This window comes from Salvelinus alpinus, chromosome 5 (assembly GCF_045679555.1).
Source record: "Salvelinus alpinus chromosome 5, SLU_Salpinus.1, whole genome shotgun sequence".
In the NCBI taxonomy this organism is placed as follows: Eukaryota; Metazoa; Chordata; class Actinopteri; order Salmoniformes; family Salmonidae; genus Salvelinus; species Salvelinus alpinus.
In genome coordinates, this window is record NC_092090.1 from 35,073,114 (window position 1) to 35,098,021 (window position 24,908).

General features: G+C 41.9%; 2 protein-coding genes across 2 annotated transcripts in view; one reads left to right on the forward strand and one right to left on the reverse strand.

The window, feature by feature from the left end:
* The window catches only part of LOC139575996 (neuroplastin-like), a 43,371-nt gene extending 26,326 nt beyond the window's left edge, over positions 1-17,045 (forward strand). The window contains exons 6-9 of the mRNA XM_071401544.1: positions 43-316; positions 5,471-5,492; positions 15,498-15,574; positions 15,966-17,045. Of these exons, the coding sequence (XP_071257645.1) occupies positions 43-316; positions 5,471-5,492; positions 15,498-15,558 (357 nt within the window). The 3' untranslated portion in view covers positions 15,559-15,574; positions 15,966-17,045. The remainder of the gene's footprint in view (positions 1-42; positions 317-5,470; positions 5,493-15,497; positions 15,575-15,965) is intronic.
* LOC139575998 (meiotic recombination protein REC114-like) lies at positions 16,701-22,962 on the reverse strand. Its single transcript, XM_071401545.1, has 6 exons — positions 22,691-22,962; positions 22,366-22,455; positions 19,174-19,257; positions 18,400-18,588; positions 17,747-17,821; positions 16,701-17,424 (listed from the first exon to the last, which is right to left on the reverse strand). Exons 1-6 carry the CDS (start codon positions 22,778-22,780, stop codon positions 17,260-17,262), a joined length of 693 nt encoding a protein of 230 aa, XP_071257646.1. The 5' UTR covers positions 22,781-22,962; the 3' UTR covers positions 16,701-17,259.
* Between the last annotated feature and the right edge of the window lie 1,946 nt (positions 22,963-24,908).

The following is a 24,908-nucleotide window of genomic DNA, read 5'->3' on the forward strand; positions in this document are numbered from 1 at the left end:
GTAACATATAAATCATTGATGTGCTAATTTACCCTCCTCTAGGAAATCGATAACTCCTCTGGCCGCTTCTTCATCACCAACAAAGACAACTACACAGAGCTGAACATCGTCAACCTGAACCGCACCTCGGACCCTGGTGAATACCAGTGCAACGCTACCAACCACATCGGCACCAAGTCCATGTCGTCCATCCTGCGGGTGCGCAGCCACCTGGCACCCCTCTGGCCCTTCCTGGGGGTGCTAGCGGAGATCATCATCCTGGTGGTCATCATCGTAGTGTATGAAAAACGCAAGAGGCCAGACGATGTGTTGGACGGTAAGACAACGTTAAATATAGTATTATATTGTATCTCTTTGGGGAGACAGACAACCTCTCGCCATGTTGTCATCGTCAGGCCTGTTTGATTATTATACTGGTCAGCGTTACTGGATGCTGTCATTGAAATGACTGTACAGTACGTTACCTTAACAGGAAAAAGGGTTCTCGATCTCAACTTAAAGAGAGCAACATGCTAACAGCGGCAGGGAGTATATAATGATTCAAGCAGTGCTTGTGGCCATGGGGTAAAATCAGGGAGGAAGAGGGAATTATGACCCAGGAAATAGGCTGCTGCTCCTGGAACAATACAATACAATTCTCACTCCAGTTAAACAATGATTCAAATATTTGATTACGGGGCTGCGCTCGGCTAGAAGTTCAACAGCCATCAAGAACCAATTCAAACAGGGTTCCTCTACCATCAGCACACACATTTATTACAATGTTACCAAGTGAACATGTTGCGGAGGCTATAGACACGGTGCTGAATATTCATGACGCTGACTCTGCTGTGTTAGCAGTAGCAGCGGAGACCCACTGTGAATAATTGACCTCTGTCGGGGGACACGCTCCCTGGATGCTCCGTCAGTACTGAGAAGGGAGACAGAGACACCGCTGGCTGTCACACAGCGCAGCGCCACACATTAGCTGCATAATAATATGACCTTTAGAGATGCTCCACATTAGTAAACCAGGAGGGGGTCCACAGCTAACCTTTTAAATGAAAGAGTTGAAGTGCCGTTGCGGTCTCGCTAATGATGATAACCAGGGACCATTTTATCACCCATCTGGAGAACTGATCAATTCATTTCATTGACAATAATTTGAGACAGGGAATCAGGGGAAGTTTGATGTGTTATTTTGGATTTGTCCTACAAGTTCTGCCTATGGCTGAGGGCTTAAAGTAGAGAATCGAAAATCCCTGTTACCCTGCTCCAATCAAAGCCTGTCACACCCACAGGTAAGTTATTCTCAAAGTAGCCTACGCTGGTAACTACTAACTAGTTACTACTTTTACAGAGTAATATCTGTCCTAATAACAAAAACACTTGATAACATACAATAATATAAACTGTTAAAGCTAGATTCAAAAGTGTCAAAGTCAAAACAAAGGCTTAAGCATTTGAGTGTAGAGTCAAAGCCAAAAAGGCCGTTGAGGCTTCACCCGCCTATGGTTCTATCAACTTTATTCAGGATATCAGCAAGATATTAATTAATTGGCTACTATGACTTCTTTCCCCCTCTCTCCAAATGGCATCATTATCTAAACGGTTGGTAAGTGAGAGATCTTGCATGTTTTCAGAGACTTTTTTATTTATTTGATCCGTTTCTACTACAGTCCATCCAGACCACCATGTCAACACCCGTTTATCAGATTATTTGACTACAAGTTGTTTGGCGTCTTTGCATAGACAATATATATGTTGAAATTATGTATATATTCCATTCGTTTTCATTTCCATTTAGAGGGGCCAATGCAGTTTGACATGTTTTCTCCTGTATAGATGGTGGTCTCTGATGTTTAAAACATATATTTCTATCAGCCTACTGAAATGCACTGCTATGTCTTGTTTATAGCTGTATACATTTTATACAAGTCTTCTTCACTTGTCTTATATAGGAGTGGTAAATCACTCAAACCGCCCCACAAATGAGGAGAGATAGTATGCACTCTAGGTTCCCCAAGGCACTGATATACTGTAGATGCTATCAAAAAAAGAAAAAAAAGACAGGGTAGATTAAAAAGATAAATTATGCATACTTCTATTTCTGAAGTCTGAATTGTGTATGCACTGTATAATCCTTCCCATGATGGTTTCTGCGTTAAATATGTCAGTAAATTTGTTACACTGCAGTACACGATTAAACAGAAATGATGCAAATTCACCAATAAAGTAAGCATTGGCTTTGTGTACAGTGTGAAGACAGTGTAGTGCTTTGACAAAACCAACCAATCTCCTGCACCCGTAGGCAAGGCCTCTAGTTTGGCATGGGTTTATGTACAGGAGGGGGAGAGAGAGAGAAACTTGCTTTGGTGTAGAACAGAGGTTGGCAACAGCATGATATTGCTTTGGACCCCCAACGAGTAGATGAAGGTAGATTATCTGCCATGGTCATATCAACCGAATCAGAGATGCAGCACACTGCATCACTTGTGCTAATAGCCAGCTCTGAAATATCCTTTTAGTATCCTCTATCCTCAAGAGCTTTGTTATAAACTCAGTTATGAAAACTTAGGACATTTAAAGAGGCCTTTCTAATGACTCTGAAAAACACCAAAAGAAAGATGCCCAGGGTCCCTGCTCATCTGCGTGAACGTGCCTTAGGCATGCTGCAAGGAGGCATGAGGACTGCAGATGTGGCCAGGGAAATAAATTGCAATGTTCGTACTGTGAGACGCCTAAGACAGCGCTAAAGGGAGACAGGACGGACAGCTGATCGTCCTCGCAGTGGCAGACCACGTGCAACAACACCTGCACAGGATCGGTACATCTGAACATCACACCTGCGGGACAGGTACAGGATGGCAACAACAACTGCCCCAGTTACACCAGGAACGCACAATCCCTCCATCAGTGCTAAGACTGTCTGCAATAGGCTGAGAGAAGCTGGACTGAGGGCTTGTAGGCCTGTTGTAAGGCAGATCCTCACCAGACATCTCCGGCAACAACGTTGCCTATGGGCACAAACCCACCGTTGCTGGACCAGACAGGACTAGCAAAAAGTGCTCCTCACTGACGAGTCGCGGTTTTATCTCACCAGGGTTGATGGTCGGATTTGCGTTTATCGTCGAAGGAATGAGCGTTACACCGAGGCCTGTACTCTATAGCGGGATCAATTTGGAGGTGGAGGGTCCGTCATGGTCTGGGGCGGTGTGTCACATCATCAATGACAACTGAGCTAGTTGTCATTGCAGGCAATCTCAACGCTGTGCGTTACAGGGAAGACATCCTCCTCCCTCATGTGGTACCCTTCCGGCAGGCTCATCCTGACATGACCCTCTAGCATGACAATGCCACCAGCCATACTGCTCGTTCTGTGCGTGATTTCCTGCAAGACAGGAATGTCAGTGTTCTGGCCAGTGAAGAGCCTGGATCTCAATCCCATTGAGCACGTCTGGGACCTGTTGGATCGGAGGGTGAGGGCTAGGGCCATTCCCCCCAGAAATATCCGGGAACTTGCAGGTGCCTTGGTGGAAGAGGGAAGTAACATCTCACAGCAAGAACTGGCCAATCTGGTGCAGTCCATGAGGAGGAGATGCACTGCAGTACTTAATGCAGCTGGTGGTCACACCAGATACTGACTGTTACTTTTGATTTTGACCCCCCCCTCAGAATCCATGGATGAGGCAAGGTAGACCAACAAGACGTAACTGGTCTGGACCATATCTGATCTTGTGAAGGCTACTGGACATACACATGGATTAATCATACATAGACAACATCGGCCTGAACTTGTGAAGACCTTTGGACAGGAACATTAGCTAATCAGTTATAGGCACCAGTAGGAGTGTGCATGTCATGCCACCAATAGAATCTATGCTCCAATGTCTGAGCCAATAAGAGAATGGAAACTAAGCAAGACAATAAGATTCATGAGTGACAATTTTGTATGGGTAAGACTGTATAAAAGCCAAGTACTAAGAATGAAGAGTCAGTTCTTCCATGGAATTGCTCGGCTTTGTTACTATTTGTAATAAAGTCTATTTGAATTCACAAGCTCCGGTATCTGAGAAGTATTTGATTCAAAATTTCCACGACAGTATCAGCACTGATAATGCACTGCCAAGTGATCTAAAGCAAAGGTTGAGATTTTTTAAAGAGCAAAAACATTTTTAAATAACCTTGTGAGGGTTCCACTTTATTTTACTGTGTGGGATCATTAGGAAAAAAACAGGAAAAATTACGTTATGCAAAATGTAGGATGGCGAGTCGCCTAGCGGTTAAGAGCGTTGAGCTAGTAACCAAAAGGTCGCTGGTTCGAATCCCCGAGCCGACTAGGTGAAAAGTCACTCTGAATAAGCGCATCTTCTAAATGACTAAACTGTAAAAATGTCATGCAGAGCATATCAACCCATTGGCATAAAAGAATAACTTGCTGAATACATTGATTTTACCCTGGCTATACTCTTAATATTCTCCACTGTAAAAGTCAGTGTTTTTGTTTGTTTGCAATTTCTTGACTTGAATCACATATTCTAAACATTATCTTTGCCCGACTGGATAACTCTGCACCCAGGGGCTAGTTGTGAGTGAACTCAGATGGTAGTGTAAGGGTGGAAAAAGGTGGGGATTGGGAACGCACGAACAGATGTGCCCCCTCTGTCCCCAAGACTGTCTCACATGCAGCCATTCTGTCCCGTCTCACATTGTGACCACCATACCCCCATTTAACTGCCAATGGCATGCTGCTGCTCTCTGGGCCGTATTCATAAAGCGTCTCAATAGTTTAGTGCTGATCTAGGATCAAGTCCCCCCTCTCTATATAATCTTACGGATTATGATCTAAAAGGCAAACTGATCCTACATCCGCACTTCTACTCTGAAATGGTTTATGAATACGTGCCCCAGATCTCTGGTTGCATGCTACTGAACACACTTTCACTCTCCATGTTTACTATACTGACCTACTGACCCATTCTTTCTCGTGTGTATGGTCAAAAACATGTACTAACTAGCTAATCACTCTCATGTGCAATGTCCACTCAAAACATGTACACGTAAAGCTTGCTTACACAACTCAGAGCTTTTATTGTCAGACTCAGTCAAATTAAAAATGCAGACCTGGAGGCTTCAAATAGTCAACTTTATTCCTAGAGCTTCGGTATTCTGTAATGACAAATGGAACTTGGGAACAACCCATGCAAAATACCCATACCGCGGGATCCACAAGGGAACTCGAAGAATGTTAACATCAGTTGCAAATTTGCAATACTTCACACTGACGTGATGTGACTGCATTTTAAACTGCTACAGTCATGCAACAATCATGTAATTTAATCCATTTGATATTTAATTACAGTTAAGATGTCAACAACATTTGAAAGAAAATATGGGAGCAGTGTGCTGGACACTTCTGAGGGACGACCATGTTGTCTAATATTCCATTGTTTTTGTGCTCTTTCCCTTCTTCTCTCCCCTCGTGACGAAGATGATGAGCCAGCCGCACCAACGTAAGTATGATAAATATTCTGTTCTCTCTACAATAAAAAAATATAATATACAGTGCATTCGGAAAGTATTCAGACCCCTTGGCTTTTCCCACATTTTGTTACGTTACAGCCTTATTCTAAAATTGATTTAAAAAAAGAATAATCTATCTACACACAATACCCCATAATGACAAAGCAAAAACAGGTTTTTATACATTTTGCAAATGTATAAAAAGAAAACAACTGATATCACATTTACATAAGTATTCAGACCCTTTACTCAGTACATTGTAGAAGCATCCTTGGCAGCGATTATAGCCTCCAGTCTTCTTGGGTATGTCGCTACAGTGGTTGCTCCTTTAAAAGTTGCGTCATACTGCGGCACACCTTGCGGGCTACCGCAGCATTCTGTGGCACGTCATTTAATTGTCAGACATTTTTTCTGTTAATGCAAGTTAGTGCTAGTTTGACCACCAGAGGGCACCTTTGAGAAGCATTCGATAGTCTTCCATATTGCAGGCACGCGGGAGACCGGGGTTCAATTCCCCGACCGGGAGGAAGGAGTAGGCTGTTCTTGTAATTAAGAATTTGTTCTCAACTGATTCCATATGTGTTATTTCATAGTTGTGATGTCTTCACTATTATTCTACAATGTAGAAAATAGTAAAAATATAGAAAAACCCTGTAATGAGTAGGTGTGTCCAAACTTTTGACTGGTACTTGCTTAATTCATTTGATTAATATTATGGTGTTTCTATTCCATGAAAAACTAAAAACCCTCTGGGTAAATTCAGACCGTTTCTCTCTCAGCGCGCACGGGACGTTCGGGCCGAGGAGAAGGGTTGATTTGAGCGTTCTGGCCTTACAACGGCAGTCAAGCACCCAAGCTAACGTTGGCTAGCTTGCTAGCTACTTCCAGACACAAATGAGACCACTCTGACCATTTACCCGCCCTAGCAGAGCTGGTTAGGCAGTTTTCGTGTTAACCAGGGCGTTGGTGACTAACTGTGCTGCTGGAAACAATTTAAGTACGCTTTTTTACTGACGTTTACTGACACCGGCCATATTCAACGGGTGTTGAGCGCTCGTAAATTCATTATTCTGCGCTCTGGTACACTCAGATGAGAGTGTTCTGAAATCGGAGTAGATAGCCAGAGCGAATTTACGAAAGCACCCGAATGTCCATTGAGAACACACAACAACTATACCATTTTGCTAAGCTAAGAATGACAGGAATAATCAAGTCAATACAATTTGGATAGTTAGATAGCCTATAGTTAATATACTGTCAAGTTTGATGTATAAGTGAGTAAGACTTTTAAACAGGTCAACATACACAAGGCTGCGGGGCCAGACGGATTACCAGGACATGTGCTCCGGGCAATTACTGACCAACTGGCAGGTGTCTTCACTGACATTTTCAACATGTCCCTGATTGAGTCTGTAATACCAACATGTTTCAAGTAGACCACCATAGTCCCTGTGCCCAAGATCACAAAGGCAACCTGCCTAAATGACTACAGACCCGTAGCACTCACGTCCGTAGCCATGAAGTGCTTTGAAAGGTTGGTAATGGCTCACATCAACACCATTATCCCAGAAACCCTAGACCCACTCCAATTTGCATACCGCCCAAGCAGATCCACAGATGATGAAATCTCTATTGCACTTCACACTGCCCTTTCCCACCTGGACAAAAGGAACACTTATGTGAGAATGCTATTCATTGACTACAGCTCAGCATTCAACACCATAGTACCCTCAAAGCTCATCACTAAGCTAAGGATCCTGGGACTAAACACCTCCCTCTGCAACTGGATCCTGGACTTCCTGACGGGCCGCCCCCAGGTGGTGAGAATAGGTAGCAACACATCTGCCACGCTTATCCTCAACACTGGAGCTCCCCAGGGGTGCGTGCTCAGTCCCCTCCTGTACTCCCTATTCACCCACGACTGCATGGCCAGGCACGGCTCCAACACCATCATTAAGTTTGCAGACGACACAACAGTGGTAGGCCTGATCACCGACAACGACGAGACAGCCTATAGGGAGGAGGTCAGAGACCTGGCCGAGTGGTGCCAGAATAACAACCTATCCCTCAACGTAACCAAGATTAAGGAGATGATTGTGGACTACAGGAAAAGGAGGACCGAGCACGCCCCCATTCTCATCGACGGGGCTGTAGTGGAGCAGGTTGAGAGCTTCAAGTTCCTTGGTGTCCACATCAACAACAAACTAGAATGGTCCAAACACACCAAGACAGCCGTGAAGAGCGCACGACAAAGCCTATTCCCCATCAGGAAACAAAAAAGATTTGGCATGGGTCCTGAGATCCTCAAAAGGTTCTACAGCTGCAACATCGAGAGCATCCTGACTGGTTGCATCTGGTACGGCAATTGTTCGGCCTCAGCCTGCAAGGCACTACAGAGGGTAGTGCGTACGGCCCAGTACATCACTGGGGCTAAGCTGCCTGCCATCCAGGACCTCTACACCAGGCGGTGTCAGATGAAGGCCCTAAAAATTGTCAAAGACCCCTGCCACCCCAGTCATAGACTGTTCTCTCTACTACCGCATGGCAAGCGGTACCGGAGTGCCAAGTCTAGGACAAAAAGGCTTCTCAACAGTTTTTATCCCCAAGCCATAAGACTCCTGAACAGGTAACCAAATGGCTACCCGGTCTATTTGCATTGTGTGCCCCTCGAACCCCCCACCCAACCCCACTTTTTACGCTGCTGCTACTCTCTGTTTATCATATATGCATAGTCACTTTAACTATACAGTCGTGGCCAAAAGTTTTGAGAATTACAGAAATATTAATTTCCACAAAGTTTGCTGCTTCAGTGTCTTTAGATATTTTTGTCAGATGTTACTATGGAATACTGAAGTATAATTATAAGCATTTCATAAGTGTCAAAGGCTTTTATTGACAATTACATGAAATTGATGCAAAGAGTCAATATTTGCAGTGTTGACCCTTCTTTTTCAAGACCACTGCAATCCGCCCTGGCATGCTGTCAATTAACTTCTGGGCCACATCCTGTCTGATGGCTGCCCATTCTTACATAATCAATGCTTGGAGTTTGTCAGAATTTGTGGGGTTTTGTTTGTCCACCCGCCTCATGAGGATTGACCACAAGTTCTCAATGGGATTAAGGTCTGGGGAGTTTCCTGGCCATGGACCCAAAATATCGATGTTTTGTTCCCCGAGCCACTTCGTTATCACTTTTGCCTTATGGCAAGGTGCTCCATCATGCTGGAAAAGGCATTGTTCGTCACCAAACTGTTTCTGGATGGTTGGGAGAAGTTGCTCTCGGAGGATGTGTTGGTACCATTCTTTATTCATGGCTGTGTTCTTAGGCAAAATTGTGAGTGAGCCCACTCCCTTGGCTGAGAAGCAACCCCACACATGAATGGTCTCAGGATGCTTTACTGTTGGCATGACACAGGACTGATGGTAGCGCTCACCTTGTCTTCTCCGGACAAGCTTTTTTCCGGATGCCCCAAACAATCGGAAAGGGGATTCATCAGAGAAAATGACTTTACCCCAGTCCTCAGCAGTCCAATCCCTGTACCTTTTGCAGAATATCAGTCTGTCCCTGATGTTTTTCCGGAGAGACGTGGCTTCTTTGCTGCCCTTCTTGACACCAGGCCATCCTCCAAAAGTCTTCGCCTCTCTGTGCGTGCAGATGCACTCACTCCTGCCTGCTGCCATTCCTGAGCAAGCTCTGTACTGGTGGTGCCCCAATCCCGCAGCTGAATCAACTTTAGGAGACGGCCCTGGCGCTTGCTGGACTTTCTTGGGCGCCCTGAATCCTTCTTCACAACAATTGAACTGGCAATAATATCCTTGCCTGTGAAGCCCTTTTTGTGCAGGTACCCATGGTTGATAGAGGAAGAACAATGATTCCAAGCACCACCCTCCTTTTGAAGCTTCCAGTCTGTTATTCGAACTCAATCAGCATGACATAGTGATCTCCAGCCTTGTCCTCGTCAACACTCACACCTGTGTTAACGAGAGAATCACTGACATGATGTCAGCTGGTCCTTTTGTGGCAGGGATGAAATGCAGTGGAAATATTTTGGGGGGATTCCGTTAATTTGCATGGCAAAGAGGGACTTTGCAATTAATTGCAATTCATCTGATCACTTTTCATACCATTCTGGAGTATATGCAAATTGCTATCATACAAACTGAGGCAGCAGACTTTGTGAAAATTTAGATTTGTGTCATTCTACCTCAACTGGGCCGACCAACCAGTGCTCCCGCACATTGGCTAACCGGGCTATCTGCATTGTGTCCCGCCACCCACCACCTGCCAACCCCTCTTTTACGCTATTGCTACACTGTTCATCATATACGCATAGTCACTTTAACCATATCTACATGTACATACAACCTCAATCAGCCTGACTAACCGGTGTCTGTATGTAGCCGTCCTACTTTTATAGCCTCGCTACTGTATATAGCCTGTCTTTTTACTGTTGTTTTATTTCTTTACTTACCTAATACCTTTTTTGCACTATTGGTTAGAGCCTGTAAGTAAGCATTTCACTGTTGTATTCGGCGCACGTGACAAATAAACTTTGTTTTGATTTATAACTACTAAGGTTAGGTAGATAGCTAACATACCGGTACATACTGCTGTAATGATATGCTATGTGGTTTGTAAGGACAGCGTAGCTAACAAATTGGCAGCGAACATAACGTGTAAGGTAATTTATTTGAAAAGTATTTACTTTATTACATTGAGTAATAAGCTACCGTGAGGACGCGCTCTATCGACACTAAGGCTTGAGCATGCTTTTGGTGCAGTCGATAGCGCGCTGGACTTCGGGCAAGAAGATTTAGGGTTCGAAACCTGCTCCCTGCTTGTTTCATTTGATGTCGTGCACAATTATCAGTTTATTATTTGGTTTATATTGTCCATTCATTGTCAGTTAGACACAGTAGTGCATTGGGACCCAAAAGCATAATCAGTGCTCAAACTCCCCCATGGTCGTTAGGGCAAATCTGGTCTGTGATAGAACGGGGGTATTCGCACCTTGCTTGACTATTAGACTATTCTTTGGTAAAAGTTGAATAGTCTATTGTTCAGCTATTAGCCCCCCTCCCCAACTTGCAACAAATTGTTGTTAATCCCATCTCGTGCCTCGCCCTCTTCCACGCGTCATTCTCCGCCTGAGTGGCTCGCTTGTGGGCGTGCTGGCAGGATATGGCAGCATCTTCAGTTGTGCGTCAAGAATTCTGCATAGCAAGTTTGTATGAAGGTCTGGTTATTCACAAGCAAATTGTTATATGCTATGGAGGTACATTTGTGTATTTTTGTCTAGAGCAAAACATTATTTTCAATCAAAAATTATTATTCTGAAAGCAAAAAAACACCTTTTCAAATCAAATATTTTGTAATAGAGCGCAAAACTTATTCGAGAACAAAACATGTATTTGAAAACAATTTAATTTCGCTATCAACCACCCTCCATTTTGGCCATTTTTTGAGTGTCAGTTTGGCTACAACCAATACTGTTCAGCCTTTCTTTCCGACACAAAGGAAGTCATAGCGGACACCTACGAAGAAGGACTGTGTGATGATGGCATCTCAGGTAAGCAATACTGGGCATTCTTCTGTCCAACTTCTGTCCAACTTCAAAGTCTCCAAGTAATGGGCCATCATGTACAATAGCGAAGAGTTAGGGAGTCTTTGCAGCGTGTACGGTAGATGGTGCAGGTATCATTGCCAGAATGATCCAGCTTCGTTGCATTGCTCGGCAAAAATACTCTGTTCCTGCTCCCCTGTCTCTCGTCCACATTGATACAAATCATAAATTGATAAGGTACTAAGATGTATAATGTCTCCATCAAATCTAAGAAGTTATTTAAACTTTTTTATTCTTACTTATTCGTAGACAAATTTTCAATGATGTATGAAATTGGAGCTGTTCTTTATCAACTGGTAATACATGAATAATGAAGCAGGTTAATCAGTTAAACAACTCACTTTTAATTCCAATGCTTTTTTTCAAGATACAACATTGTCATCTTTGGCAGTATAGATGGATTTTCAAGGAAGGTAAGTATATTATTTTGTATGCATATTGCATATTTCCCATCACCTAATGAACAACCACAATACCAGTCTGGTGTTAAGCTTTCTGTGCTGTATTGACGTATCCTGAAAATGACACCTGTTGCTTTAGATTGAACAGTAATACCTCAGTTATTGTTTTCATATCTACAATAAATAAGCTATTTTCTTTACTTTCAGATTGCGAGCTGATCAAAGGGTCGAAAATGTAGATATTGCCAGATGTATGTTCACTGTCTGAGGAACAGGCAGTGGGAACTTTATTTCTGGCATAAGTGTCCATAACCAGAGGGAATTAAACCCCTCTGTGTTCTTTTTCTCTCTTCCTGTCTTGTTGTACATGGAACCTGTCTCACATGCATTAATTAAAAAACCCTTAAGATGTCAGCTGCTAATTTTCCGATTTACACCACATAAACACTCAGCCATTTTCACTGGACTATCAAGCCCGTTGCTGCTAAGTCATGATTTCCCTGGGGGTTAGCCTAGCAATAACCAAGTGGTAAGACACATAGCCCTCTATATTTAAATATAAAGGTACACTCAGACAGGTGTCTGCGTCTCAAAACAGTCAGTAACCACTCACAGAGGCTCACACAACTTGCATTTCTATAACCTCGGCCCCACCTCAGTGTTCACTATTCATGGGGGAAGACCACAGGACCACAGAGATGTTAGAGTGGAACGCTTATGGAGAGATGTTTGGAGTGCTGTGGCATGTCAGTACTACAACTTGCTGCACAGTTTGGAGGAAGAAGGATACCTTGACCTGTCGAATTCTATCCACCTCTTCTGTGTGGGATATGTGTTCCTACCTCGTTTGCGGGCAGATCTGCACCATTTCACAGAGAGTTGGAATAATCACCCTTTAAGTACAGAGGCGAACCTGACACCTCACCAGCTGTTGCCTTAGCACTACACAACGGATTCAAATGATCAAGTTATCATCAAGCTTCAAATGGTATTTATGTATTCATTTGTGATCTGGTAATGTAAAAGTCTAATAATGACATTATCTTCTATTTTTTGTCCTCACGTGTCTGTTTTTCAGCATAAAGAACTCTGTAGCCACTTAGTGTGGACACCAGGTGAGACTACACACACAAAAAATACAGTTATATCAGCTGTGTTGGTGAACCCCTCCCGCATCTGAACTGGCTGACATAGAGGGCACAGCATGATCATAGGTGAGAGGTCACTTGGTCGGGTCAACAGGAAGTATTATTAAAGAAATGCTTTACATTGAAATACAGATAGAGATGTAGTAGTCTCAGAGTTAATGATCCAAGGTCAGTTTTGCATTTCACCTGATGATTATGATGACTGACCGTGTTAGAATTAAAAAAACAAAGCTTAATCATGCTCTCTTTCTATCCATCTGTCTCTCGTCTGCAGGTATGTTTTGATGTGAGAGAGGAAGCCAGTCCCGTCATCACCACCTCACCCGCTCTTAAGATAACCTTCAGGCCGACTGGGAGCCCAAGGCTGGTTAGGAGACACCACTAGAGACACTATGTAATTGTGATGAACTGAGAGAATATTAGGGTAGCACTGTAATTCATTAATCATATGCTGTCTTCCCTGCTCCTCTGTTTTACCTCTTTCCCCACCTCCTCTTTGTTCCTCTTTTTTTATAATGCACACCATTTGTGCATTGAAGTACAGATTTAACTTGTATTTGTAATATATTACAATTATAATATTTATAATGCATGTATTATGTATTTATAACACCTGGATAATGAACTTTCAATAAAGCGTTTCACATTCTCCACTGGTTGAAATGAAGTATCTCATTGAAATACTACACCTATCCAGTACATGTTTATAGGATTTGCATCCTTGGCACAATAAAGTTATTATATTCTACTCAATCCATAGGCCTAATGCCATTCAGACTTGAAGGCGATACAACAACTATGATAGCTGAGGTTCATTGGTATGAATATTAGTTCAGAACCTAACGTTTTAAGGGTCCATACACAGATCGGCTACTTACTGTAGCTAGCTACACATTCATAGGAATACAGTTATTTTTATCTTCCATTACACAATAAGCAAATAAATAATTAGCTAGCTATGTTACTTCAGCTGCATTGCATGGCAAATATAAGCAAGGCAAGCTAACGCAATTGTACATTCAATTTGCAGTAAATGCTTTAGCTAGCTAGATTCTTTACACCCACTGTTTCACAAGACGACAGTCTGGCTTGCAGGTTCTCTCAGGAGTCCCTAAAACATTAAACACGAATTACATTTTCATACTCATGTCATAACACTAGCTAGCTGGCTCATGTTAGCTAGTCAGCTAACTTGCTAAATAGTGATTTTCGTACATTAACTTTATGACAAAAAAATATGCACAATCGTTTGTCTCTAAATTAACTAACATATTCCTCTCAATTGTAAATGTTTTGCTTGACTTGTTATGACGTTATAATTACTTACATTTGCTTCCACCGTAATGTTTTGTCTGCCATCTTTGCTGAAGACAGTCACCAGGGACGGGTGGCTCGCGTCAAATTCGTCATTGGAACCACTCGAAATGATTGGTCATATAAAAACCTTGGGACCCAAATGCATAATGAGTGCTCTAACTCCCCCTTGCGGTGGTCTGGAGCAATGAAGCTGTGACGCTGAGTACCTCTAGGTCCTGCGGTGTAAGCTCGCAACTTTTAAAGGAGGAACCACTGTACTAGCTTGGCACACCAGTATTTGGGGAGTTTCTCCCATTCTTCTCTGCAGATCCTCTCAAGCTCTGTCAGGTTGGATGGGGAGCGTTGCTGCACAGCTATTTTCAGGTCTCTCCAGAGATGTTTGATTGGGTTCAAGTCTGGGCTCTGGCTGGGCCACTCAAGGACATTCAGAGACTTGTCCCGAAGCCATTCCTGCATTGTCTTGGCTGTGTACTTAGGGTCGTTGTCCTGTTGGAAGGTGAACCTTCGCCCCCGTCTGAGGTCTTGAGCGCTCTGGAGCAGGTTTTCATCAAGGATCTCTCTGTACTTTGCTCTGTTCATCTTTCCCTCGATCCTGACTAGTCTCCCAGTCCCTGCCGCTGAAAAACATGCCCACAGCATGACGCTACCACCACAATGCTTCACCATAGGGATTGTGCCAGGTTTCCTCCAGACGGGACCCTTGGCATTCAGGCCAAAGAGTTTAATCTAACATCAGACCAGAGAATCTTGTTTCTCATGGTCAGAGTCCTTTAGTTGCCTCTTGGAAAACTCCAAGCGGGCTGTCGTGCATTTTACTGAGGAGTGGCTTCCGTCTGGCCACTCTACCACAAAGGCCTGATTGGTGGAGTGCTACAAAGATGGTTGTCCTTCTGGAAGGTTCTCCCATCTCCACAGAGGAACTCAGGAGCTCTGTAAGAGTGACCATCGGGTTCTTGGTTAACTCCCTGACCAAGGCCCTTCTCCCCTGCGGTCAGCTGTAGGAACAGTCTTGGTGATTCTAAACTTCTTCCATTTAAGAATGATGGAGGCCACTGTGTTGTTGGGGACCTTCAATGTTTTTTTGATACCCTTTTTTTTTTACCTTCCCCAAATCTGTGTCTGTGCTCTACGGACAATTCCTTCGACCTCATGGCTTGGTTTTTGCTCTGACATACACTGTCAACTGTGGGATTTTATATAGACAGGTGTGTGCAAATCCAAATCATGTCCAATCAATTTAATTTACTACAGGTGGACTCCAATCAAGTTGTGGAAACATCTCAAGGATGATCAATGGAAACAGGATTGTTTTTGCTTTGTCATTATAGGATATTGTGTGTAGATTGATGAGGGGGGGAAATGATTTAATCAATTTTACAATAAGGCTGTAAAGTAACAAAATGTGGAAAAAGTCAATGGGTCTGAATACTTTCCGAATGCACTGTATATATACATATCATAATTTCCCCCTGGAATTGACTAAACTCTTGGTATTTCTTCACTAGGAAAACAAATTCGACAAACAACCACAAAGACAAAAACATGCGCCAGAGGAATACAAAATGAGAAGCTACTCGTTGCAGTAAGTATTCCAGCCTTTATAAAATGAGAAGCTACTCGTTGTAGTGAGTATTCCGGCCTTTATAAAATGAGAAGCTACTCGTAGTGAGTATTCCGGCCTTTATAGAAATGAGAAGCTACTCGTTGTAGTGAGTATTCCGGCCTTTATAAAACGAGAAGCTACTCGTTGTATTGAGTATTCCGGCCTTTATAAAATGAGAAGCTACTCGTTGTAGTGAGTATTCCAGCCTTCATAAAATGAGAAGCTACTCGTTGCAGTGAGTATTCTGGCCTTTAGAAAAAGGAATCTGAGGCATATGGAAGTCAACAGGTAACTAAGTGATATACTGTAGGAATGTGATAATGTGCACAGGGTATACTAATTCCTTCCTCCCCCCGATTTTCATTAACAGATGACTAACTGCATATCTTGACCATATGAAGGTATCTGAGGAGGGAGCTCCAGGCAATTTTTAATGAAGCATATCTCATCTCTCTCTTATGAGAAAAAACAATAACAGCGTAACACTGGCAGAAAAGAACAAGATGGCTGTCTTAAGCATGCCTTATTCAGTCTTACATGAACAGTCCTGGACGGAGAGATGACTAATTCCATCACGAAAGGTGTGCACATCTTTTTTTGTGTGCTGTTTGATGTCTCTTTTATTCATTTTATCATGTCCTCCAACCAGAGGTGATCCTTTTTGTATTACATATCATGTAAAACGCATGCAAATTATTACGCAATAGGATGCCCAGAATAGACTTTGTTGTTTTCCCTCATGTCTGTGTGGCTATTTTGCGTCCAAAGCAATTATGTTTTTTTATGAAATTGTCCTGAACTGAAAAATACTGTTATATTCTTAAATAACTTTGTACAGCTGATTCATTGTCATTAAACTATGTTTGATTTAGTGAAAGGAAAGTCCACTCTTAACAGCCATTATAGTGAAAATGTGATGCAAGGGATTCGATGTCTGGCAGTATTTACTTGAAAATGATTATATGAAAATTACTACTATATCTATCTAGTTATAAATAAAATGTGTTTATTTTTATTTTTCAGAGTAACTTAGGATGTCTTGTATATGTTGAGGTACGAGTGTTCAAACAATAGCAAATACCGTATGTAAAGAAAAAAAAATACATTTTATATTTCCCAACTTAATTCATTCATTTTTATGAAATTGTACAGCATGGCTATTATCCTATGCAATATGTATTCATATATAGATATATTGGGGGCAGTTTGTTTTTCTCAGTGAAGCTTTAATATTGTGGGATCACTTGGAAGCTGGTATAGCAAAAATGCACTGCTGTAGCTGCATGACTCCTGTCCTATAAATACAGTGTATCCATGTGTATTGCAGTGCAAATGGACCTACATTAGGGTGGGAATGGAAGGAGCTACGGTATCTCTAGCCACGATAAAACATCAGACCAATAACATACGAGACCAATACATTTTTGAAAATAAAAGGCTCCAAAATACATTTAGTTTGTTTGCCTCGAAAATCCTTTCTAGAAATCACAACATTTGTCCTGCTATAAATATCCTCCTACAACACAATGGTCACTATGTTCCAGCACACATTTACACAATCAGCAGCATGAAGAACAACACATCCCCCAACTCTTCCACAACCCACATGTGTAGTGAGTTGACCTGTCTCCCTCTGGCTGTTCGTGTTGATGAGCTTCAGCTCCTCAGTCCTGGAGCACTCTCTTCAGCTCCCCTTCCATTTCCTCCACCAAGGCAGGGAAGCTGGGGTCCAAGAGACACAGGCGGAGGAAGGGCTCCAGCTCCCCACGGAACAGATCACTGTGGCGGTACACCAGGGGCAAGGACAGACCATGCTCGCCCAGGAAGTGCTGAGGAAAAATAAAGATAGACCAGGGATCTGATCATTTGTTTGTATAGACATAAAGCCATGATATCGGCTAACTATAATCTCCCAAGTCAATTAAGTGTTAATTATTCCATTGGCCTACTCTACACTTCAGTAGTGGCGGGGAATAACTACAACCCCATGAAGTGTATATTACATTCAAGCTCAGTGGGTGAGAGCAGTAACTACCACTTATTCAGCTTGCGCGATTGTCAAAATCCATCAAGTGATCATTACATGAATCATCACCCTCAGCATTCATCAGTCATCTATCTAATCATTGTGTTGTGTCAGTACCAACTTACCTGGGTAAGACGTTTGATGGATAAAGAGCCCTGGACGACCTCAGGTTCAGTAGCCATAGCCTCCCCAGCACTCGCCTGATGACAAGGTTAAAAGAGATGATATTAATGCCACAGGACTTTACAGGGCAACACACCAAGGGAGGTTAAGCTGCATCATAGCTGCATCCTTTATTGAATGATTTCCCTCAGTCATCATGGCTCATTCATCCTCACTGAGAGCTTTTTCAAATGTGTGTGATGGTGTTTATTGTTGGTTTAATTTCTCCCCCTTCTGTGTGGGGAGGTTAAGGATTAACATATCGCACATTGTCATTGATTCATACATAAAATCCATATTAACCTAGTTGGTTCCAGGGCCGTTCAGTATTAAACAAGCTATATTGTTTTCATGCTTGTAAATAGCACCATCTAGTGGGTGATTCTTACTGTAACAACAGCAACTTTAGTGCCTCAAATATAGCTTGCCTCATACATTGTGAGGAATAACATTCTTAAAATAAGAATAGCAACAAAGGTGAAAAAAATTGATGCAATGCACTCATTTCAATTAGTTAATGTATTGCAGGAGCTGTTACAATTCAGATGTTCCAAAATACGCTTTCATGATGCAATACGTAGCTACATGTTTTCAGTGTGTATGTGTTGTTGAGTACCTGTTGATCCTGTGCAGTGGTCTTGGTAGGGGGCTGATTGGATGTTGGGGGGCAGCTGAGTGGTGGTGGTGGCCCTCCCTGTGTGGTAACAGGCAGGTACTCCTTCAGTCTGAGTACTGCACTGCCACACTCCTCCAGGGCCTCAGCCCTGCTGCCACTGAACTGCATCCTGATCAAACGGCTTTCCCCCTGCACATACACAGCATTGTTTCGTGTGAGAGCTGGCCTATATCTGCTCCTCGCCGCTACTGAGTCAATTTTGACCAGCAGACTACAAGCTTGGCACAGCACTTACAATTCATCACAGTGGCACTTACCTACAACACTTATTTAGCCTACATATCACTCACAAGCCAGGCCCTTGGCAGAACATGGGCAGAAAAGCACTGCTCGCAGCCAGCTAGTTGTGCCAAGACTGTTAAAATGCATCGTGTCAGGCCTCAGATCCCCTTAATTCAGGCCATTTAATGACCAATTACACTATTGTCTCAGCACAGCCACCCCTGCCAAACATTATCTCTGCCACACTCATGTCAATGTGAAATCTGGCTATGGTAAATAAAGCTACCACTATACAAATTGCTGAGGAAATTACCTTCTGTAAAATTCCGGTGTTGCCTTGTAGGTAACATTAGCCTACATTTCATATAAAACCAGGTGCTAGAATAATAATACAAGTTGGTATGTATACTCTTGTATACTGTACGACTGACTGTAGCTTCTATTTAAAAATGGTGTTGTTTCTAAAAGCAAATAAAGGCTTTCGCAACCCACCTTAACAGTCAGACGGAACAGCAGGGTATCTGATTTCTGCTGAACTTTGAGGAAGCTTGGAGCATCAAGCAAGGAAAACCCATCCTGAAAGGCAGTAACACAACAATCAGACAGACTAACAATGGTAAACAAACAAGAGTCAAAAGTCATAGTAGTAAAACCAAAGTCATATTGGATAGGGCACACAGCTAATCCTCATGTCTTCAATGAGCCAGACAAGTCCATTTAATAGTATCAGACGGAGCATGCAGCAATCACAGCTCTACTTTTGGTTAGCAGGAGCAATCTCAAATGATCTGAAATGACATAAGCGCGCCTGCAGGGGGCTCTATTGACTCAGAAACCCATCCAGACCCTGTGACCAGCAGCATGCCATCAGTATGTATTTGGAAAGATTAACTTCCATTTCTTTCTCAAACAACCAGCTGTTGGAGGCTGAATGTTGTTGTACTAAATATCATCTTTGAGAGTCATAAGCTGTGTTCAAATTCTCATACTAACCACACTAACCATACTATTTGTGACGTGATTTGAGTACATAGTATGCTTATTGGTCATAGTATGGATATAGTTAGCATGCCAAAAGTTGTCGTACTAAATTTGGACAAAATACAAAGTATACATGCAGTGGACACTATTTCCGTGCTATTAGGGCCCATAATGCAATTCTTCCAAAAATGGGCTTAGCTTCACAACGTTTTCAGTTTGTAGAAAATTGCGGAAAATATGCAGCAGAAGTCTGACGAAAGTGGATACAAATTATTTATTGGTTTAACTAATTATGAAACATTTAAAGAAAATGTTGAGTAATGTAATAAAGTATTGACTTTTCAAATAAGTTTGTTGTGACAATTTGTTAGCTACGTTATCCTTATGAACAGCATAGCATTACAGCAGTAGGTATGTTAGCTAGCTAACGTTACCGAACGTTAGCTGGCTACTAATACATCGAACTTGCCAGGCAGAATTATTAACTATCTGCTATCTAACTAACTACCCAACGTTTATTGACTTGATTATTCACATAATTCTTAGCTAAGTGGTATGAACATTGTTCATTCTGACTATCTACTTCGATTTCAGAGCAGTCTCGCGCAGAATAACTGATGACTTTATATTCAACACCCGTTGAATATGGCCGGTGTCAGTAAACGTCGGCAAAAAATGCGTAAATAAATTGTTGCCAGCAGGACAGTTACAGCATAACCAGCTCTGCTAGGGCAAGCAAAATGGTCAGAGTGAGGTGTTCTCTCAGTCTCATTTGTGTCTGGAAGTAGCTAGCCAACGTTAGCTTGGGTGCTTGACTGCCGTTGAATGCTCAGATCAACCATACTTCTCGGCCAGAGCATCCCGTGTGCGCTCTGAACGCTCCGAATTTATGAATGGACAATCTGACAACGCTCTGGATTTACGAACGCCTACAGCGCACTCTGCCACTCCAGATTGAATTTACGAACAGAATCAAAATCATAAAATGTTTAGCTAGTTATTTGTTATGCCAGTGGTTCCCAAACTTTTTATAGTCCCGTATCCCTTCAAACATTCAACATCCAGCTGTGTACCCCCTCTAGCACCAGGGTCAGCACACTCTCAAATGTTGTTTTTTGCAATCATTGTAAACCTGCCACATACATACTATACGATACATTTATTAAACATAAGAATGAGTGTGAGTTTTTGTCACAACCTGGGTCGTGGGAAGTGACAAAGAGCTCTTATAGGACCAGGGCACAATAATATAATAATAATAATCAATAATTTTGCTCTTCATTTAACCATCTTACATATAAAACCTTATTTGTTCAACGAAAATTGTGAATAACTCACCACAGGTTAATGAGAAGGGTGTGCTTGAAAGGATACACATAACTCTGCAAAGTTGGCTTGTATTAGAGAGTCTCCTTCTTCAATCATTTTCCACACACAGCCTGTGCCTGTATTTAGTTTTCATGCTAGTGAGGGCCGAGAATCCACTCTCACATAGGTGCGCAGTTGCAAAGGACAGTGTCTTAACAGCGCAGTTGTGAAGTTGGAAGTTTACATACACCTTAGCCAAATACATTTAAATTCAGTTTTTCACAATTCCTGACATTTAATCCTAGTAAGAATTCCCTGTCTTAGGTCAGTTAGGATCACCACTTTACTTTAAGAATGTGAAATGTCAGAATAATAGTAGAGAGAATGATTTATTTCAGCTTTTATTTCTTTCATCATATTCCCAGTGGGTCAGAAGTTTACATACACTCAATTAGTATTTGGTAGCATCGTCTTTAAATTGTTTAACTTGGGTCAAACGTTCCAGGTAGCCTTCCACAAGCTTCCCACAATAAGTTTGCCTGAGTTAGAAGGCATACTTGTTAATAAAAAATAAGTGTACAAAACATTAACACCTTCCTAACATTGAGTTGCACCCCCTTTTGGCCTCAGAACAGCCTCAATTCTTCGGGTCATGGACTCTACAAGGTATTGAAAGCATTCCACAGGGATCCTGGCCCATGTTGACACCAATGCTTCCCACAGTTGTCAAATTGGCTGGTTGTCCTTTGGGTGGTGGATCAATCTTGATACACATGGGAAACTATTGAGTGTGAAAAACCCAACAGCGTTGCAGTTCTTGACACACTAAAAAACTGGTGCACCTGGCATCTACTACCATACCCTGTTCAAAGACACTGCAATCTTTTGTCGTGCCCATTCACCCTCTGAATGGCCCACATACACAATCAATGTTTAAGGTTTAAAAATCCTTCTTTAAATTGTCTCTTCCGCTTTATCTACACTGATTGAAGTGGATTTAACAAGTGGCATCAGTAAGTGTTAATAGCTTTCAACTGGATTCACCTGGTCAGTGTGTCATGGAAAGAGCAGGTGTTCCTAATGTTTTGTACAGTCAGTGTAATTTAGGCCAACAATGAGTGCAGGTTGGACAATAACAGTTATTATATGTCTATTGAGTGTACATTTGGCAGTAACTTGGTATATAATAATCAATTATTGAATATATTGGGGGATATTTTATTTTATCATATTTGGATACATTGTTACTTGGCCTAGAGATGTGCATGCATGCATGAAATGTGCGAGTCCAGATAAAAGACAGTAAAAACTAGATCCAGATCCATCCAGGAATGACTTGACTTTAGGACATCAAAGGGCATATAAAGTCTAGTAGCTAGACCTCAACTCACTTACCAGAAGATCGTGACCTTGGGACACCAACATATGACCGGATTCCACAATGGTGAGCACCAATTCACCCGCGCTTTCACTGTGCTCAAACATCTAGAGAAGTTTCAGGACACATTTTTCAACATCACATCTGAGGCAAGATCCATAATGTAAAGTGTAGACCTATAACTCTTTGATTTGCTAATGTAGTAAACTAGCCTATATTTGTAAACAATGTTTGGTTAGCCTAGCTAGCAAGTGGCATTATGTAGCTAACTTTGGCTAGCGTTATCTCCTATAAAAACAGACGTTGTAGGACAAAATTCACGACTAGACAACTCCATGTCACCTTCCATGGATTACCCCCGTCTTCTTTGGTCCCAGGCAAAAAACGTCCAAAACGTTTCAACCTCCATATAGATTTATGTACAGTTGTCATTTGTAAAAAATAAAATATTTAAGAAGTATAAGAAGAGCTAACGCTAGCTAGTTAGCCACGTTTGTTTTGCTTGATGAGCGCGGGAATATCAGAAATTCGCGAACTCATGAGTCACGCATGTAGATTGTGTTTCTGTGTGCGCGCATGCGCTGGGTTCTGTCTGGAGATGCTAGAAGTGCGCCTTTTTTTGTGTTAGCCCAGCACATTAGTTACACCTACTCAACTCTAACCTAATCCCCAAACTCAATTGCTAAATTTTTTGATTTACTTAGTGATGTGTTGGTGGTGCTGGATTAGAATAGTGACCACGTTTAAGTGCGCAAGGTATTCATAGCTCACATACAGCGTAAAGTCTTGGATAAAGTGTTTACATGCACCTTTGATATCCCGCTCACGAGTATCCCTATATTCACGAATAAACAGAATATTCCTCATTTAAATTTATATGGAATAGTAACTGAAATATGGACACTGACTGTAGGCAAATAACCCCTCGCAAATATAATATTAACTCATGCTGAATTATGCAGTTCTTGCAGATACAACAAATGTTAATTTTGTCTCAGGAACAGAAGTGGAGAAATATGATGTCAGCCTTTTCTTTCAGCCTTTCTTGAGAAAATATGAATGAGTATGTCATGTAATGTGTAATGTGTTATGCAAGCAGTATTTCACCAGTGGTGGTTGCTGATGTTTAAGATGAGGGAGGACGATACTTTTTTTAATGAGCATGGCCTTATTTCTATTACAGCATACTGGATGACTATAATTCATATTCCATTCACCCAGCTCAATGTAACATCGATAGGTTTAGGCTACTACATGATCCTCAAAATTTCCCAATACCCATCATGAGGTTGCTAAAACCTAGCCTATGAATAAAAGTTTGCAACGTAGGTGCACAGGTCGAGAGAAAAATGTGAGTAATCGAAGTGACAGTGACCGCCTTGCACACTCTTGCCTGCATCTAGCTGATATAGGGTGTAATCATTAGTCCACCAGTTGGAAACGAGAGATTCTATTGGACAAATTCAGGTATATTTATCCCTGTTTCGTTCTGTTTGCTTCTGTTTAAGTTTTTCAATAGAATCGGGAGAATGAATACCCCCTTGATCACGTACAAACACAGTTCACTTTCATAGCAGCCACATACAAACAGCATGAACATTTTGATCGTTGTATAATTCCTTCTCACATCTACATGCTCTCCTCCTCCCACCTGTTCAGTTCGCTTGTGGATGACAGTGCACAGCACATCAGCTGTCTGTGACCAGGTGAAAAATATTTCCAAACCTTCCTATCATAACTGCTGACTGCTACACACAGCCTACATTTTTGTCACCATATTAGCTAACAACGTTAGTAATGTCATAGTCAATGTAGCTACTAGAACTAACTCATTAATAAACCCGCTACAATTATGGAGTACAGTGAACAGTCAGCAAGTAGTTACACCCAGTAGAAATCATTTAATAAAACCAAAAGCTTACCTTTACTTGGAAGAGTTCCAGTGTTGGATAGCCATAGCCAGCTAGCTAACATAGCATCCCTCTGTTTGGTGCCTGGTGTTTTAGTAGGCTAAACTAGCTAGCTAAATGACAGTGAAAGTTTTTAAAAAAGACATCTAATTTTAGTTCTCTCTCTCTCGCTCTCTCTTGATTTTCCTTCATTGTTAAAGAAATGAATTTGTTCAAAACTGTTTAACTATTGTCTTTCTCTCTTTGAGTCAACTACTCACCACGCAATGCAGTGCTAGCTAGCTTATGCTTTTAGTACTAGATTCATTCTCTGATCCTTTGATGCTGCAAGAACTCTGATAGGTTGGAGGACGTCCTCCAGAAGTTGTCATAATTGCTGTGTAAGTCTATGGAAGGGGGTGAGAACCATGAGCCTCCTTGGTTTTGTATTGAAGTCAATGTACCTAGAGGAGGACGGAAACTGGTGGTGCTAACCTACAGAGTGCTGTTGAGGCTACTGTAGACCTTCATTGCAAAACAGTTTGTTTTAATAAATTATTTGGTGATGTGAATATATTTTGTATAGGCCTAGTTTTATCTAAAAAGGGTAACTTTTTAAATGTTTCACTATTTTTATTTTTATGAAATTCACTGAGGATGGTTCTCCCCTT

Bases quoted from the DNA above. Each gene is read 5' to 3' on its own strand.
- LOC139575998 (XM_071401545.1), bottom strand. From the start codon at position 22,780: ATGACAACTGTACATAAATCTATATGGAGGTTGAAACGTTTTGGACGT. The intron at 22,456-22,690 runs GTGACATGGAGT...AAACTTCTCTAG, and splicing joins ACGGGGGTAATCCATGGAAG to ATGTTTGAGCACAGTGAAAG. The intron at 18,589-19,173 runs GTGGGTTGCGAA...GTGTATGTGCAG, and splicing joins TGTTCCGTCTGACTGTTAAG to GGGGAAAGCCGTTTGATCAG.